General features: G+C 46.7%; 2 protein-coding genes across 2 annotated transcripts; one reads left to right on the top strand and one right to left on the bottom strand.

The window, feature by feature from the left end:
* Window positions 1-8,678: 8,678 nt before the first annotated feature.
* Window positions 8,679-10,559, top strand: LOC126527544 (putative nuclease HARBI1). The gene is made up of 3 exons (XM_050175366.3): window positions 8,679-9,448; window positions 9,715-9,923; window positions 10,015-10,559. Exons 1-3 carry the CDS (start codon window positions 8,867-8,869, stop codon window positions 10,340-10,342), a joined length of 1,119 nt encoding a protein of 372 aa, XP_050031323.3. The 5' UTR covers window positions 8,679-8,866; the 3' UTR covers window positions 10,343-10,559.
* On the bottom strand, window positions 10,360-13,366 carry LOC140215392 (uncharacterized). Its single transcript, XM_072285976.1, has 3 exons — window positions 13,286-13,366; window positions 11,618-11,824; window positions 10,360-10,852 (listed from the first exon to the last, which is right to left on the bottom strand). Exons 1-3 carry the CDS (start codon window positions 13,305-13,307, stop codon window positions 10,380-10,382), a joined length of 702 nt encoding a protein of 233 aa, XP_072142077.1. The 5' UTR covers window positions 13,308-13,366; the 3' UTR covers window positions 10,360-10,379.
* Window positions 13,367-17,362: the final 3,996 nt, after the last annotated feature.

The following is a 17,362-nucleotide window of genomic DNA, read 5'->3' on the forward strand; positions in this document are numbered from 1 at the left end:
TGCCATATGTAATAGTTGGCGTCCGGCCCACGGAAGGTTGCCCTACATCGAAAGAAGGAAATTCTCCAAGAAGGCACAAAAGCTGAGATCTTTGGAACGGTGTAAGGTCATCGGCAATAGAAGAACCGAACACATCAATGGGCGATATGACACACGCAGAAACAGCACTGAGCGCACTGGAACTAGCGCAGTAATTGTCATTGGACACGTCCATAACTTGCACGTCTTCGATCGCTTCTACATGCCCAAAACATTCCCCCTCGGAGTAGCCACATAGGGTATGAAAACCGGCTGCAAACTAAAAGGGTGCTGTAGCCCTGTGTGATATCCCCTGTAGCAAAAGGCAGCAGCAGACCTTTCCGAGTGAGAAAGCGGTCAGATGTCGACTTAGTGCAACAGCGTCTGAAATTCCGCTGGAGGACATGGGCACGACCGTTGAGGCGTTGGGATGAATGTGGGTGTCGTCTTGGACAATTATTTTCCGCGAAAGCGAAGAATTGTCGGTGAGCGACAAATCCAAAAGCGGCGAGAGGTATATTTCGGCCCATGCGCAATAAATAACGGCATTGAGGTGCGAGAGAAAATCCCAGCTGAGTATAATGCCACGAGAGCACAAGGAAAGGACGATGATTGCTATGGCGTGTAGAACGCCGGCAACGAGAACACTAGTGCAAGCCACTATGGGGGGGACATGCTGAGCACTGACTGTGCGTAGGGACAGTCTAGAAAGGGGCGTCGTGATATTCCAAAGTAAGCGGCAAAGCTTAGCATTCATAAGACATACGGCATAACACATACGAGTGCAGATGCACGAACACCGTCAACAAACACTTCGATTACGTTCGAGGGACTGCGGTGAGGACTTTCACATTTTGACGTTGTCGCAACCCTTGCCTCTTGGACTGCGACGATTAGTTTTCCTCGTGCTGAGTTACGTGGCGAGGTCGAATCGGCGATAGTGATCGATGGTGTGGTGAAGATAAACAGCGAATAGTTGCGGTCGGGCGCACTGTCGGCGACATTGCCGACGGGGGGGCCGTAATATGGCGGCTGAACTGGCTTGTCATGAGTGGTGCAGCGCTACGCGGCTGCACACGATTACAGAAACGTGCGACGAGACTAATATTGAGAAAGCGCCGGAGAGGATGGCCCACTATATTGTTGCTCTTCGCTACAAACGTAATAATAATTCTCTTTACTGACCCAAAGATTAAACATCAGAATATTATGTTCGAGGAGTTGCTACCCCATGTGAAAATATTTTACTTCCAGCTGGATCTGGAAATTTCATCCAGCTGGATACTTTTCTAGCTGGAAAGGCAGCTGGAAAAAATCCAGCTGGGTGAAATTTCAGGTTCCATAATACAGCTGGAATATGTCCCAACTGGAACGTCCTCCAGCTGGATCCAGCTGCAAGAACTGCCAGCTGTAATTCGGCTGGAAGAGGTTCCAGCTAGAATCTAGCTAGACCCACAGACCGGCCTGGCACACAGCACCGGTCGCCACAGCTGGCAAATTTTGCCTCTAGAGAAAGTGATCCCAGCGCTAATGCTGTGGTCCTTCAGGTTGATCGCAGACAGCTGATGCCAGCTGCTTTCAACTTGCTGGCAGCTCGAAAAATATGCACTGCGGCATATGGTTTTCACCAGCAGCTCGTGCAAATAAAGAAATGCTGTGGTGCAAGACGTAATATATGTATTTCATTCAAAAATAGCACTTTATACATGACTAGCTGTACTCTGTTAGCTTTGCAAATATCACATCATACATGACTAGTGTTGCTGTTAATTCATGCATAGCTTTGCATTTAGTTAGTACGCAGCTTTCTCTTGCAGTCTTGAATTTTTGCACTGAGGCTACGCATGACGTTGTTGTGGGCCAGCATAGTGTCCACATTGTTCACATTGCCCCAGTAGGCCAGGCACCCTATAAAGCAGAATGAAAGAATTTTGAAAATTAAACTCATTCTGAACAAAGCACAATATTGTGATGAAAAAAAGACTACCCGTAAACAACCTCCACTTTTTCTGGTGTCAGCTGCTTGGATGGCTCCTGCCCTTTGTTGGCCTTTGTGGGTGCCAACCGACCACTTACGCTCCACTACGCAAGCGTGTCGCATCCCCACACAAATTGCGCAGCATCCCTAACCAAAATGCTCGGTTTTTGTTCTTGAACAGCTTAGCTGCTTGCTCTTGTGTTACAAAAATGTTCTTTGATAGATGGAACTGAAAGAAGAGAAATGCATGGAGAAAGGCAACCTCTCATTTTAAGGGGTAAAACAGCCTGTGCATGGCAACTTAGGCTCAACTTTTGTTTCACTCACAGGATTAAAAGATGCATACGAAAACACTTTTGGAGTTACACTTACCAGCCCACCATCACATGGCGAAAATTCCGCAGACACCAGCTGCTGAGCTGCTTGGTTTGCTGTAATGTTGAGAAGTACAATACACGAAACATGAGTATATTGAAATGTGCATATTCATGTTATCACTGTAACGAAAGTTCAAATACTGAAGTCCTTACAACAAGCAGCCTTTTCGACTGCTTTTTCAGTGCAGTCATTTTCTGATGTCAATACAGCTGGTGGTGTAGGTGAAGCAGCTGTTGCCACTTGCACACTGTCCCCTGCACAATTTTTTTTACTTGCAATACACTAACTTATACCTTTAGAGAGAGCGATGGCAGGACAACATACAAATCCAACATGCACAAAAGCTCAAGATACACAATGTAAATATTTTTTTTTCATTACCACAGGGTTTCTCATGGCCCCTAGCACTTTCAGGTGCTGGCTCTGATGCAGCTTTCGGCAACTCTGCTGCCATGCTTCTTTGCCAAATCACGTCTGCAAGAAATAGTTTGATTAACACATATGAAAATTTCCACATGATACCGCTTTGAGAAAACCAGGCTATAGTTTACATTATTGACGAGAGAGATGAACCACTTTTCAGACTTCTTACTGTGTAAACGAAAGCAAGTTTTCTGGCCTTAAAATCAAATTTCCTCATGACATATGTGGGAGATATCAGAACTATGTTCAAGATACAAAAAAAGTAATGATCATGAAAATGTGCAAGGGCAGGCAAAATATTGTCAAAGGAGACAAAGCTTTTGCATGATATACACAACACTTGTTCAACGTGAACATTGCCACATACAAGCGACCTGAAAACTCCACTTTTTACATATTTTTTATATGAATAACATCAGCCTATTAATTTTCACACAAATACCTCTACAGGAGAAACAGCATAGCACTCATAACCACTAAGCTTACAGCTAGTCTTAAAAATATGTTTGCTCTCCCTTTTGCACAAATTTGCTGTGAGCTTACCATTCCCACACCGACAGCGCTGGCTGATAAAATTTTCCACTGTCTGCTGAACTGGGGAAAAATGGAAAAATAACTTGTGAGCGCAGTTGATGTATATTAGCCAACACCACTTCAAAAATATATGGTAATTCAACTTACACGAAGTCATCTGTTGCTCGACTCTTTTTTCGAGAAAGTGGATATGCCTTTTTAAGGAGGCTGAATCCTGAGATTGCAATTTGAACCTACTTTTCCAGAACTTGGCCTCCTTCTCAGAATTTCTGAGTTCTGATAATGTGATGAGACTCTCGCCATCACTAGAGTCTCAGAAGTCTTTATCCAAAGTCTTCTTTCTCTGCATAAACAAGTTGCAAATAAAATTAAAACATATGTGCACAGCTACTTATTAAAAAGAGTCATGAACTGATGAGACTAGCTTTATACTTCCAGGTGCTTTTCCAGCCTTAAAGACAGCAGTTGCCCTAAATTAACACATATTAGTTAAATTGGGTTCATTGGTACAAAAGCAACTTAGGCTTTGCTGCACCAAAGGGTGTTAGTCAATGGCAGAACAGTAAAACTGGCCTTACTTGAAATCTGTTCAGAAGGCCTACTTTGTCTAAAAGATCCACTACATGTGTAAGAGGCACAAGTGTATTGCCTCCCAAAATGAGTGGGGTGTAGTGGGAAGTTCAATATGTATGCAGGTGCAGGTACAGGTACATATGCAGGTGGCTTTCAAAATGAATTTCTTTATTCAATTACACCTGTACCGATTAAACGACAGCAGTGATCTAGCTGTAGCCTAATCTAGTGTGCATTTCAGAAAGCTTTCGAGGGCTTATTTTAGTACATGCAGAAGATAGCAAGTTGCATTACATTTATGACAAACTAGACTACGGGCAATGCGAACTAAAGCCAGTTCATTTATTTCAGTAATTGTGCCATCAATCAGCACTGAGGCAAATGAGGCCTGATTCAACAAAAAGCAATTTTGCGCATTGCTCTTGCCTTTGGAGTTGCAACAGTTTTGCCGGCAGCCGTGCCTTTGTATAATAGCACATGCTTCGTGTGCTGCTCGAGCACTGCTGTCAGCTGTTGCTTTTTAGCCAACACCTGATTTTGTTGCTTTCTCTTCGACTCCTGCAACAGACAACATTCATGTAGAGCCCAGTTATGCTGTCTACCACAGGCATTAATTTACCCAAATTAGACAGTAGCTTGAATGTATCTGAAAAAATACACGAGTTTTCCTGCTTTCCCCCGACCATTTTGATACTGCATATTGGAACATATGACTCATGAAATTTGAGGCATTTGCCAATGCTAAGCTTTCATGTACAATGCCCATAGAAAGGCACCTAATTTTTCAATTTAGCAGGTTGCATACTGACTTGGCTTTCATTCTGCCATCTCACCAGCCTATTTATAACATATGCACCAGTTTCATGAATTGGGAAAAGTTTGAGCAATCCAGTTGTTCAGGCAGTAAACACCGAGCGTTGCAAATCAAGTTTGGTACAATGAACCTTAGATGCGCAGTCATTAAAATGCATGCAGCCCCAGTTATGACAGTAGTTGACAAAGCAAAGGCTCTTTTCAAAGTTTGCCTGCATGGAAGTCTTTCTGCTCAGTCGATCACCATCTCTGCTTGCATCCTGCAAATCTGACGCATGAATTGGAGGAACAGGTGTTCTTTTGCCCGACTGCTTGAGCCCTTCTTTCGTTTCTGCAAAAAGTTGATCCAGCAGTACGTGCGTCAGTATTCCTGTCGCAATATTACGCAATATTAGATAAGTATGCTGCCGTAATAAGACGCATGTTTACATGATTTTAATACACTCAAATCTGATAATGCCGTTACAGGCGGTGAGTTCACAGATATTGCAGTTAAACACGCGGTACGAGGGACTTAAAATAGCTTTGATAACGGAAATCGCTTCCAGATGAAACATTTAAGCGGATGAAAAGTTTAAGCACGCGTGCTTGCTTTCTGAATTGAAATGTAGCTCAGTAAACTTTAACAACGCAATTGTCAAGTCTAAAATAACAAAAGCATAAAAATACTTCCGATAACCAAGATCGCGTAATTGATTTTGATTCGCAATGAGAACTCTAGCTGCTGAATGAAAAGGCGCACAAGATCGCATACATATGCGAGAAATTGCGTAGGCTAATGATAGGTTGAGCTTACGGGCCATGATGACAACTAAAGAACACCGTTTACAATCGAGAGCAACGTCAGTACAGGATGCAATGTGCTGGTACACGATCAGCACACGCATCCGACATGCATTGCAAATCTACCGCTCATGTTTGAAGTCGCACAGCCGGCTGTTCGCGCGTGCACAGGATCGAGGCGATACCGAAACACTATCGACGTTCTGGAAACAGCAATAACGCCTCACATTTCACTAATAATCACAAAACCGCACGGCAAACATACAATTCACACTTACCTGCCAGCTTGAGAATCTGGACAACATATTCGCCGCTGTCCTCCTCGATGCTCCCATCGCTCCAGTTAGCGACGTATGTCACTTTGTTGTCAAAGTCCAACACGTGGAGTGGGTCGAAGTCATGAATATCTTTGACTGGTATTACATATCTTTTCGTTTTGTCAATCTCATTGACGAAGCGCACAAGCGCAAACATCGTTCACCAAAACTGGCCTCAGCCTGCGATACGATACAAAAATACTAGTGACGACGATGCTAGGGCCTGTCGGGCTTGTCAGATTTCAATAACACGCCACGTGCAAATGACAGACGCGCACCACACAATTAGGCTATGCCAGGTGCTGAAACATGCCCCTACACGCGCTAAAACACACGTGTGATGGTCATGGCGATCAGACCAAACCCTGGCAACGGGCGGGCACGGCTACCTCAATGCTGACGCCCTAAAGAAAAAGAGCAGTTCTTGCGAAAATACAAATCTACAAAGCGCAGTAGACAATAATAACTACTTTTTATATAAAAATCAATAATAACGTGAAAAATAGCTAGTGGCTAAAGTTACGTCCCAGCACGTGCGCCCCAGTGACAGTGGGGTCTCGGAGGGAGTTGTTAGATCTCAGAGGCTGTGCTTTAGCTACGCGAAGGCACCGAAAACACGACCACTGCAGCCTTGATTGAGCATATGTGTAACCTCCATAATTGGGCACCACATACCAAGGTCGCTTACATCACTACACTAAAATAATAAAAATAATAATCTTGCGAGCGCGGTGAGTATCCACTTAGCTAGCCATAACGCAGCCATTGGGCAATTGGGCTTTAGCCGTAGCCAGTGTGCACGGTGTGTGCACAGTGCCTAGAATATAGTATATTGACACGTGTACTTATCTTTATCGGGCAACCACGTTTCGCCGCCTAACAAATGTAATCGCACAGCATGGGACGCGCCTGCATGTATCCGAAGTTTCTGGAAAGTTATCGATGCTTCTATCCGCTGTCTGTTGTCGCCGAGACTTATGTTATCTGATTTCATCACCTGACGCGAATGGTGTAGAACTTTGTGGAAGGCACGCGGGTCCGAACGATTAGTCTGGAACATTCGACGACTGCTCTATAAAAGCCGACCCGCTTGACCCGCAGATCTGATTTTCGACGATCGCCGACTGTGTTCGCCGCTTTCGTTGTGCTATAAGTGTAGCCTGTTTTGTGGGCACAGGTTCGCCCAATAAAAGCTAGTTTTGTATTCCACCATACTGCTTCTTTCTTCACCGTCACTACCACGTGACATCTGGTGGAGGTGCGGGGTAGTGACGGTGAAGAAAGAAGCAGTATGGTGGAATACAAAACTAGCTTTTATTGGGCGAACCTGTGCCCACAAAACAGGCTACACTTATAGCGACTCAAGCCCTACTACCAGCGTTAACGAACTTTGTGGCTTCGCGTAACTGACCTTTGGACTTTATTTCTTTTTTGTTACTCATGTTTAAGAAGTGTCCTTTTGTGTTTCGCTCTCTTATATTTGTAGCATCGGGACGATGCTTTTTTTTAAGAGGGGGTATTGACACGTGTACTTATCTTTATCGGGCAACCACGTTTCGCCGCCTAACAAATGTAATCGCACAGCATGGGACGCGCCTGCATGTATCCGAAGTTTCTGGAAAGTTATCGATGCTTCTATCCGCTGTCTGTTGTCGCCGAGACTTATGTTATCTGATTTCATCACCTGACGCGAATGGTGTAGAACTTTGTGGAAGGCACGCGGGTCCGAACGATTAGTCTGGAACATTCGACGACTGCTCTATAAAAGCCGACCCGCTTGACCCGCAGATCTGATTTTCGACGATCGCCGACTGTGTTCGCCGCTTTCGTTGTGCTATAAGTGTAGCCTGTTTTGTGGGCACAGGTTCGCCCAATAAAAGCTAGTTTTGTATTCCACCATACTGCTGCTTTCTTCACCGTCACTACCACGTGACAATATTCTAGGCACTGTAGTGTGTGCGAACAATGCCTCCTTTACTAGATGCCTGCTGCCCCGTTGCTAGTTTTCCCATTGGAGTGGAGGTTCCTGTAGTTCAGGGTAGTCGCGGAGAGACGGAAGTGACGATTACTAGGCTGGCGCGCGCTCAACCAATGGGCGCGTTAAGTTAGCGCGCTCCGAACTCCAAAGGAGCACGCTCGAGTGCGCTCGAGTGCGACGCCTTCGGAGCTTAACTTAACGGTCATTTTCGACGACTGTTTTCGAGTGCACGCCTGGCGAATGTTATGTTGCTTCCGCATCCGTTATCGCACTTCGCGCGCTTTTCGAAAATGGCCGCGCCGACCGTACTCCTGCAGTTCTTGTTAGACGAAGAAGAGGTAGAAAAACTTGACGCGTGGCGACGGAAGCAGCAGCAGCGGCTTACGTATGCGATGCAAGCTCAACGTTCGCGCCAAGCTCAAAGCGCGCCAACACGTTCCCGATCTCGCCTCAGAGCAGCTTCTGACGCCCGGCTGCGCGGCGGCGGGAGGAACGAGTGGGCAAGGAGAACGGACTTGCATCAGTGGAAAGAGTAAGAAACACGTCATCCTTCCGGAAGCCGTAGCAGGCGCGCGCTCTCGCGCACCGTTTCCAGGATGGGGCGCGTAGGGCGCGCTCCGCAATCACGCACCGGAAGTCGCTTTTTAGCCGTTAAGTTTAAAAGAACGCACTCTGCTGGCTAGAGAGCGCTAGAGCGTCTTAACGCGCCCAATGGCTTGAAGAGAGACCGCGGGTCCTGCCTCCGGGATTGCAACAGACGCCGCAAAAACTCGGAGGCAGGGGAACGTGATTGAAGCTAGGAGCAGCCGCCGCAACTAGCTCTCGCAGCCGCCCCAGGTGGAGAGGAGAAAAGAGGAGAGGGCATAGAGAAATAAAAAAGACTAAGGCCCGTATTCACAAACGGAACTTACCCTTAACTTATGACTTAAGTAGCCGGTCGATGCTTAACGCGTTTCATAGACAAATCTTGTACTTAAGGTAAACTTTAATCGACACTTGAGTGCCGGAAAGTAAAGTGCGGTCATTGGCAACCTTAAGTGCGACTTTCGCTACTCTCGCCTAGCAAGCAAGATGGCCGCCTGCTACGGCAGCCTCGCCGACTTTGCCGATTTCGCCGGACGTGTGCGCAGTATTACGGAGGATGAGGCATACCGATACGTGTCGCCATTACGGCCACGGCTTAAGGATCGACAGAATCCAATGGAAGTATACAACGACGCAGAATTCTCGTGGCGGTACCGCTTTTCCAAGCAAGCTGTGCTACGGCTGTTGGAAATGCTGCCACTGGTCCCAAAAGACAACGAACGCGGTCACCCCGTGCCGCCGCTGCTCCAGCTGCTAATCGCGCTGCGATTCTACGGCGCCGGAACTTTTCAGGTTGTCACCGGGGACCTCGTTAATGTTTCGCAAGCAACTGTGTCTCGAATAATTGCGCGAATGTCAAGAATGATTGCCGAGACTTTGTTCCCGCAGCTCGTGAAGTTGCCAAATGCTAATGATTTGGCATCCGTAATGGAGGAGTTCTACACCATCGCACGGTTTCCTGGTGTGAGCGGGTGCATTGACTGCACTCATGTACCCATCAGAAGTCCCGGAGGAGATGAAGCGGAGGTTTTTCGCTGTCGAAAGGGGTACTTCTCCATCAATGTCCAGGTATGTTTATTACGCTGTCGTACAATGTACGGAGCTGCGAGAGAAACTGTCGGGGCTAAAGATTATGGTGCAATAAGCAACGCTACCGATTTGGCATATACCAAATGACCACACATTTTGCAAATAGCTAACTGCAATCTCAAGGAGGTGTTTATACATTTCGTGCCTTACCTTTTGAGTGCACTTGGAATGAAATATTCTGGGGATGCGTGTGACGTATTATTAGCCGTTTTTAAACACAGCTGAATATGTGGCTTGTTTTGCAGGCAATCACAGGGCCTCGGCTTCAATTTTTTGATGTGGTTGCCAGCTGGCCCGGCTCGGCACATGACAGCCGAATTTTCGATAATAGTCGAGCCAGAGTGCAGTACGAAGAAGGGAATGTCCCTGGCATCCTACTTGGTGACAAGGGGTACCCCTGCAGATCCTATCTCATGACCCCTTTTCGAGAGACACAAAGCAGCCCTCAGCACAGGTGATTTGAAGTTTCAACACTACTATAAAATCCGGCCAAGTAACAATTATGTTCGAAAATAAGGACTTAATTGAAAAACTGCTTTGTTTAGGTACAACAAGTGCCACTCCAGGACTCGCTGCAGTGTTGAGAGGGCGTTTGGAGTATGGAAACGAAGGTTTCCTTGCCTTGAAATGACTCTTCAGATAAAAACAAGATCAGTTCCCATCGTCATCACAGCTTGTGCTGCACTACACAACTTCGGCCACCTGCTGAGAGACCCTGTCCCACCTCCTGCGCAATGCCAGGCAACACACAACGCCGCTTCGCAAGCTCCCACTCCCTCCTTTCAACCAACGCCACCAGGCATGTCTCCGTTGCCAGACACAGCAAGTGGTTTCAGGATCAGAGATCGCATAGTCGCACAGTATTTTACGTAAATGGAATGAGACAAAATCACAGCAATAACAAAGGCGTTTACTTTTTCTTCAAAGCTTCTAGCTGAAGCTTTAGAATTTCTGCTTTTGTTTTTTGGTTGGCTTCTGTAAGCCGAAGAAGCTGCATAGTTTGCTCATGTTCAGCTCGCCTATGCAAAGATTTGTATTTGTGCTCGAGGCGCATGTATTTCGTTTTCAATAAATGTTCCTTTTTTTTTTCTTCACGGTCATCCTTGATGGCACTGAGGCGGGCAGCCAGTTCAAGGGCGACCGCCGTCTGTCTCTGGCTGCTGCTTGTCGCGGGGCGTCTTGTTCCAGCTGGCACAGGACCGCTTGAAGTTGCGGCAGCACCTGGCTCTGTCACAACAGCATCTGGGCTTGCTGTACCGTGAACGAGCTCTCGGCTCTCTGTGGTGGTCGGTAATGGGGCAGCATTCGTTTCAGGTTCTGCTTGTGGCCTTCCAGCATCATCCCATGACCAGTAGTCGGGCTCATCAGCCGCGTCTTGACTACCTGCAGTAAGAGTTGAAAGTGACCACAAAGCAAGATGGCTCCTGCATTGCTACACTAAAAGCATTCTGCAATGCTCTGAACACCTTGATGCCTATACACGGTCTGCGGTTGTATAGTGCACGAGGTCGCCAATTTAAGTGGGAGAATATGTTATACAAACTGTACAGCGAAACTATAGTTGCTTTTCGAGCTGGGTTTCAGCGCCTTTCGTTTCCTTCTCGATTAGCTTTACCTCATCTCCAGGTTGGTCACATTGACAACTGGGGCTTGCGTGAACTACTGAGGACACCACGTATAACAGCTCAAGGCAATTTATTATTGCATTATTGCGCGAATAAAATTGTGTAGTAACACGTTAGCACCAGCGATTACTTTGGAACGTTGGGTGACTCGTGTATAAAAGCGGACGCACTTGACCTGCTGATCAGATTTCGACGATCGCCGACTGTATTCGCCGCTATCGTTGTGCTTCGAGTGTAACTTCCTTTTGTGGGCACAGGTTCGCCAACTAAAGAATCAGTTTCGTCCTTCTCACTTTCACGACTATTTTCTTCACCGTCACAACTACGTGACAATACATAAGCACACAAAACATGGTTACATAACGCATGAAAGTGTAATAATGATTTATGTAGTACTCATGATTCGCTGTGCCATTCAAGAAATTTCGGTAATTTTTGTTGTAAAAGAACAGTTTAGCGTAAATGACATGAAATTTGGGCAGGAAAAGGAAAAAGAAATAAGAAACAATACCATTTGCCTCACCTAGAGACCCGTTCTGCGTCTGCGACAGTAGTGCAACGACAGCAGGTGTGCACTGGGTTTGGCATGACTGCGATTCGCCTGGCACAGCGTGATGTCCGCTGCGGTCGCTGTCGAATGGATTGGACAGTCGAACTGCCATGTGTGACGCTATAGCTCCGACTTGCTGTAGCTCGTCGGTCGCTTGGCTAGGTGAGGGTGTACCGCCACCTGGAATTGCAAGGAAGCAGTTTGTGCGACGACAAGGTTTAACATATCGCAAGAGCGCATGAAATGATTACACAACCATAGGAAAACATAAATTGAAGCTTTTTATGCTGGCTGTGACTGTGTGCAACACAGCCAGGTGTTCAAGATATGCACCTTTAAGAAATGTCAAGGCACACCATACCATAGCTTATTCGGAGACACACATGACTTATGTGTTAGCTGTTCCCAGAGCACTGCATAATCCGCCGCAGGGGAATGTCCCTGGTTTTGTGCTGCTCCAGCTTATTATTGTTTTTTCGATGGCCAAGCAGCGGTAAATTCCGAGGGACAAACCGCTCTTTGAGAAGCGTAGTTTGTCTATCAATGCTGCCAAATGTGACAAAACATTTCAATGCAATGACTACATGGTACCCATTTGACATATAATGCCATATATTTTCCAAATAAAGAAGGAGGGAAAAACACAGCAAGGGCGCGGAAATTGAAGCCTTAGTTGGGAAAATCCACTCGTTTTAGAAAGTGCTAATATACCATTGCAGCACCCAATATCGCTTGTTTTCTAAAGCGCAGCAAGTTTGTGCACGATCACAAAATACGACATAAGTTGAACGAGGGTGCAAAGAAAGAAGGTATACAATGTAATAGGCATACACTACATTCTGTACTACATGCAATTTATTGCAGCACTCAGCCAAATAAATGCCGTAATTTCGGCACTGAATCATATCTGTACTATCAGCGTAAAATGAAACTTGGACAGTGGAGCGCGTGGCGCAAGCATATATATAGTGTCCACCGTCCAGTCATCACAATCGACAGTCGCGCACATCCAGGTTTGGGCGTTGCGCGATCGTGAGATATTTTCGCTTCTGTTCTGTTTGAAAGGGAGAAAATAAAACTAAAAGAAAACAGAACCTCAAATATTGCAGCTTACGGCGAGTATTGCCGCACAGTTCGCCGAAAGCGTAAGTGCTATCGGCGTCAAATGAAACTAATAACAGTGGTGCACCTGGTGCACTTTGCACCGTCACCATTAGAGATGCATTCGCTCGTGTGGTTTGCCGCTTGTAAGTCAGATTCATTCTTTCAATCGGAAAACTTGCGCAGCGTGGTATCACTGGGAGCCGCGACGGTGGCCGGCGTGAGGGAGCCGATAGCGCTTGGCCAAGCCGGGTGCGCGCGCCTGCCACTGGTGATGACTGGACGGCGCGCACCATGTCTTCACTTATGCTTGGGCCACACGCTCCACTGTTCGAGTTTCATTTGACGCTGCTAGTGCGTAGCGCAAATGGTACAAAAAAAAAAAAAAGATTCGGGCCTCAAGCTGCGAGACGTTCGCGGGCGCAAAATGTACTTATTTTGGCGAATTAAACCAACGACTTAGGTCGCTGAACGCTATGCAATGCGCAGAAAGAGGATCTGCGTCAATAACGTCGTAACTGCACAGGAAGCAATGCTTACCTGTAGAAAACCGCTCCCGCATGTCTTGCGCGTTACACCTGCGCCACTTGTCTTTGAGGTTTTCCCAACACTTTTTAAGTTGGCCCCACGTCCACGGCGTCACGCTATGGCGGCAGTTGAACTCGTCCTCGATTTTTTTCCATGACTCCCGTTTTCGACTGACGGATACAGCGTCCGTTTTCTTGTTCTCGACCACGCTGCGATGGCGCGAAACAAGCTCCAGGAGCACGGCGCGTTCTTCTTCGGAAAAGTTTGTTTTCCTTTTCTCCATTGTCCGTTAGGGTTCAAAACACGTAACGCACACACACTGCGCAAAAACACCGCACTGTTTCGTCAGCAAAACCAAGAAACAGTCGCGACGGCGACACACAGAACCGCAGTGGCTGCGAGAACCAATGTGAACTTGTGGCCAGACGAGTTTGAGTAAAGCGCTAAAACTAAACCGTTTTTTGTATTTTACTCAGACGAATGCGCGAGCAAGCACTGAAGGATTTATATCCGCATTAGTCTGCAGCAAAAATTATTTTTTTTACGATTGAACCGATCGTAGACGTAAATTATTTACGTATCCTCGGCACCAGACGACATACTTGACTCGAAAAGTGTTACTTTCAAAAGTGATACTTAAGTGTCCTTTTTGAAGTACTCTCCTAAAACTTTCCTAACACTTGTACTTTTCCCGCACTTATTGACGCCCCACTTAAGTTCTGTTTCTGAATACGGGCCTAAGAGCGGACACTCCGAGAAATCTGGCCTCAGGAACTACGTCACGGCTACGTAGCGAACTAGTGCTCTCGCCAAACACCAGAGGACGCAGGGGCAAAAACGAAAATGTTGTAATGAATTCTGCTCAATCGTTTTACAAAATAATAATTATACGCCCAAATTTGGCGTCTTTCTTATGCATAAAAACAAAATTTATCCAACACACCTACCATGCTTTTTGTTCTTCATCCGTGCTGCCATCAACACCAATCACCATTCGTCCATCGAGAAAAAATCTACGATTCGTGTACAGCGGCGTGCCAGCAGGAAGGTTTCGTGAACGTCGGCTGCGGCGGTGTTTTCATGTGTGAGAGAGGTGAGTGACGTTTTCAAGTGAAGCCTGGAGCAACTGACTTGTGAGGGCGATGAGGTTCGCTAAAAAAAACAGTTTGCGGCTCTATATGAGGCGGCTAGACGCGAACAATGCGAAAAGCATGCCCCCTCAAGAAACGCGTAGCGAGAGGGCTGTACCATGTACTTTCTTGCTACCCCCACCGAGAACGGAATAATCTTTGTTGGTTGCGTTCCGTGAAAATCAAAACAACGTGAAGCTGCCATTAACTTGCACCGGTTAACGGCTGTGCACTGCACTGAGACTCAGCTTGTCAGACGCCATCGAGACGCTGCGTCTCGGTTTGCGTAAACCGTTCTTGCCCAGCGCTGTTTGCGATAACCACGGTATCGGCGTTCCATTGAAACAGTTCGTGTTGGCGGACTAAAAACGATCTGCTGGACAAAGCTTATGGCCAATATCATCAATTGCACATTTCAGGAAAATTCCGGTTTCGAGAAAATTCAATTCCTACCCGCGTTTAAATGATCGCGTTACGGTTGATGCTCTTTTCGTTGGCCCGTTCTAGAGGCTGACGAACGCTGGAAAGAACATAAAAGACGCCACGCCGATTCAGACCGAAAACGGCGTTCCTGGGACGGGCGCTACCTAAATAAAGAAAAGCAGGACGTTAGGCACGCTGTAGCCAAGCTTTGCTTGCTCGTTTCCCTTATAGAGTAAGGGGTCCTGAATTTTTTAATGATATTGCTTGCAAACAATGGCATGTGACATAAACAGCGAGCGTAGCTTATTGCGTTTTCTACTTCAGCGAGGTGTGTATCTACGGCGCACGGACGGACGCTGGTGTATACGTCCATGCGGATTGTTTATACAGAAAAATAACGGTGGGGAAAAGTCACCAATGACTACTGCATGTACTTATTGCGGCGGCCGTGTTGGGAAGTTGTGCGCATTCTAGTAATTTTCGGTTCCTTATCATTTTTTCGTGGCGGAAGACATTGCACAACGTTGTCGCGTAGGCGTGGCGTGGCGCGCATTTGAACAAATGCCTCGTATTTCGACGTTTCGAATGTATCTTTATCACGCTTATGTGAACTGCTATTTTGCCTACCAATGTACTCCTTATACTGAGTACGTACAGCGGTGTCCAAAAGTTCACAGGCCGCAATGCCATGGGATTACATAGGATGGCGGCCTGGGAACTTTTGAACACCCCTGTACGGAGTCTTAACATTTATCCTTGTAAGTCCGAGTTATATGGGTCAGAGGTCCGGATGTGTGGGTAGTTTTATATTGTGCATCGGTTCGCTATTCATTCAAAGCGGTTTCCTGGTACAGTTATGACGTGTACATATGTTTTTGGTAATTAACGAAGCGTGCACTTATTGACATTTTCAGGCCGTGCTGATGCCATGCTGTCCGGCGGTCCAAGCTACGGCAGGTACTGCTGTGTGTCGTGGTGCTTTCACAACGGCAGAATCCAGAGGAAGCCTATCTTGCCTTGAAATAAAAACATTGCGGAAAGTCTGTCTCTTTGATACATATGAGCGCTTGTACCAAAACACAAAAGACAAGCGCGATGGATAAAGCCGTAGTGAATTATGATTACCTCTATCTCCATCTGTTATAACTTAACCGAAATAAAAATTGCGTCACGACATCAATTCACACCAAATATTGAACTAGACAAAATTGTGAATCGCTAAATCAAAACGACAAATAAAAGCGTTGCCATTTGGGTGACGAAAAGTGGTCTGAAAAGACAAGCTTCCGCTACAGCCCAACGTTGGCTACGAGGGGTAATCCAAATTTTGCTCCAGCGAAACCGAAACAGGAAGTGCAGGTCAGTTGCTCTCATCAACCGCCAGGCGCGCTAGGGTCGATTGGGCCGCTGGGGTGTATGGGAGTGTTCACTCTTAACTTTTTTTTCTTTCTCTATGGGAGAGGGGCCATACCCAGCTTCTCAGTTCACGCGGCGTGTTGCTGAGTCAAGCGTTTTTTTCCTTTCTTTAGATCACTGTCATCAGGCATCTTCTAAACGCTTGGCTTATCCCTCGCCGCGTAGTCGTAGTTTGCGCGAACTTCGGTACGCGATGGCTCCGCCGAAAAGGCGCAAAGTCTACCTCGAGCCTGGGTCAAGCGGCTGCGTGCCAAAGTCAACGAAATGGCGCCTGATGACTTCATCCAGTCTCCCAGCGACAGCTACGACATCGTCGGCTCCACAAGACTCCCCATGTGACGACTCCTGTTAATCAGAGTCTTCGTCTCCGGAACATTATGCATGCTCAGACCCGCCTTCATCTCCAGAGGCAAGCTGTGATCAAGACTGCTATGATGAGCAAAGCCAGCATTCGCCATTTGTGCCAGATGAGACGGCGACTACCTCGACATCGCCGCAAGTATCGCATGATGAGCAAAGTGATCCGCACGAAAATCATTCAGGGAGCACAACTGCAGGAGCGAGCCACTTTTTGGATGCCAAAGACCTCGGCAAACTGTTTATCGAAGGAGGAACGCTGACGCGCGGTGACGCGTTCATGTTATTGTTGGACATCGCTATTAAGCACGGGCTGTCATGGACAGCGATTGAAAGTATTCAAAAATTGTTTAACAACCTCGTGGAAAAAAAAACCATTCCTCGAAAGTAAATACCTGTTTAAGAAATTGTGCGGCTTAGACATGAACGACATCGTGTTCCACTTTTACTGCGCAGACTGCATGGCACTGCGGGCCGAGGCGAGAAATTTCGAAGAACGCAAAGAACTGAAAGTGTGCCAGAAAGAATACATGGGTAGCGACCTTGTGCGCAACGGCAGCGTATTCTTGGGTCTTCCTCTAGAGAAGCAGCTATCGTCACTTTTGTCAAGCAAGACAACCAGCATTGCAGTAATGGACACCTGCAACGTGACATCACTGACGGCCAGCACTACCATGCTACACGCACTGAAGTTGGAATGGCCGAGCATGATCTGACGCTCACCCTGAACTCGGATGGAAGTCCTATATTCAAGTCCTCAAAA

Source organism: Dermacentor andersoni, chromosome 1, assembly GCF_023375885.2.
Source record: "Dermacentor andersoni chromosome 1, qqDerAnde1_hic_scaffold, whole genome shotgun sequence".
NCBI lineage: Eukaryota > Metazoa > Arthropoda > Arachnida > Ixodida > Ixodidae > Dermacentor > Dermacentor andersoni.